This window comes from Egretta garzetta, unplaced genomic scaffold, assembly GCF_000687185.1.
Source record: "Egretta garzetta isolate BGI_Z169 unplaced genomic scaffold, ASM68718v1 scaffold985, whole genome shotgun sequence".
NCBI lineage: Eukaryota > Metazoa > Chordata > Aves > Pelecaniformes > Ardeidae > Egretta > Egretta garzetta.
Window position 1 is genome coordinate 1 of NW_009259731.1, and position 1,242 is coordinate 1,242.

At 64.5% G+C, this 1,242-nt stretch overlaps 1 protein-coding gene across 1 annotated transcript; it reads right to left on the reverse strand.

Annotated features, from left to right (window-relative positions):
• Positions 1-6: 6 nt before the first annotated feature.
• Positions 7-1,011, reverse strand: LOC118452347 (coiled-coil and C2 domain-containing protein 1A-like). The gene is made up of 3 exons (XM_035894958.1): positions 788-1,011; positions 505-617; positions 7-374 (listed from the first exon to the last, which is right to left on the reverse strand). Exons 1-3 carry the CDS (start codon positions 948-950, stop codon positions 249-251), a joined length of 402 nt encoding a protein of 133 aa, XP_035750851.1. The 5' UTR covers positions 951-1,011; the 3' UTR covers positions 7-248.
• Positions 1,012-1,242: the final 231 nt, after the last annotated feature.

A 1,242-nucleotide genomic window follows, 5' to 3' on the forward strand; every position in this document is an offset into this window, starting at 1 on the left:
CCCAAGAGACCGGGATTGCCTGGGAACGGCTAAAACGGGGATTGCCGGGGACTGATTTCTCACGGATTCCAAAAAATTCTGTCCCCACACTCGCATTTTCCAACGCTGCTCGTTACCGAGGAGGCGGCAGAGGGAGCCCGGCTCTGCCCCCGCCCCCCAGGGAAGCCTTTTCCCCGCTCCGGGCGGCACGGTCACACCGCAGAGTCACCGTTTCCCCATCAGGGAGATGAAGAAAATGACACGGAAGGCTACAAAGGGCCGGGTCCGGCACCGGCACGGCAGAAGCGCTGCCAAAAGACGCGCCGTACCTTGGCGGGCAGTGCCGGCGCATCCTCGCTCCCTTCCCCTGCACCCAGCACCTCCTGCAGCTCGGCCTGCAAAGCACCAGGAGCTCCGTCAGCGACGATCCGGGACCGAAAAGTCCTTTTTTGGGACATGGCGATGCCCCGGGGGCAGAGGTGCCGGGACCAGAGCTCCCCGCCAAGGGCTCCAACCCCTTCTCACCATGAGATCGTCTTCGTCTTCCAGCTCTTCGTCGCCATCACCCTCCTCCTCCTCGTCCGAGTCCTTCATGCAGAGGGCAGCCATCCTCTCAATCGCCTCCATCGGCAGAGGGGCTGGGGGAGCGGAAGCAGCGTGAGAGGTTTTTTGGGGCCACGTACCAGGTTTTTGATGCTGTGAGCCCTCGGGCAGGGGAGCGTGGCCCGGGAGGGGCAGAAACGACCCAACAGGAGCCGCTATCCCAGGAACCGACAGCGGGCGAGCCCCCCGCGGCAGCAGCGCTCACTTTTCCCCTTGGGCTTCTCTCCTGGTGCAGCCCGGCCTCCTCCCACCAGCGCCAGCAGCTCGGCTTCCAGCTCGGCGGCATCATCCCCGGCGTTGTCCCCCGCCGTCCCCTCCGGCGAGAGATCCACCAGCAAACCCATCTGCGGGAAGGGAGGGAGGCACATGACGCTAACGACGCCTCGTTAGGGCGACGGATCCAACGGGATCCCAGGGATCCGGCAGAGGGAAGGAGGGGATCCACATGGACCCCCCCGGGGTGGCAGCCGGCGCGCCCCGTGCTGGGGGACTGAGGTTGCCACGAGGCGGCGAGGTGAGTGAAAGCATTTGAGCCAATTAAGGTAATAAAAGTTCTTAAATAAACAGGACCGACGGGGCGGACACAGCCAGCTCAGCGGCACAGGCGACGGGAACAACCGGCATCACCGGTTTAACCGAAGCACGGCCGGTGCGGCCAAT

Coding starts and splice junctions, on each gene's coding strand:
- LOC118452347 (XM_035894958.1), bottom strand. CDS start 950: ATGTGCCTCCCTCCCTTCCCGCAGATGGGTTTGCTGGTGGATCTCTCG. Junction 618..787: donor AGAGAAGCCCAAGGGGAAAA/GTGAGCGCTGCT, acceptor CCGCTCCCCCAG/CCCCTCTGCCGATGGAGGCG. Junction 375..504: donor AAGACGAAGACGATCTCATG/GTGAGAAGGGGT, acceptor GGTGCTTTGCAG/GCCGAGCTGCAGGAGGTGCT.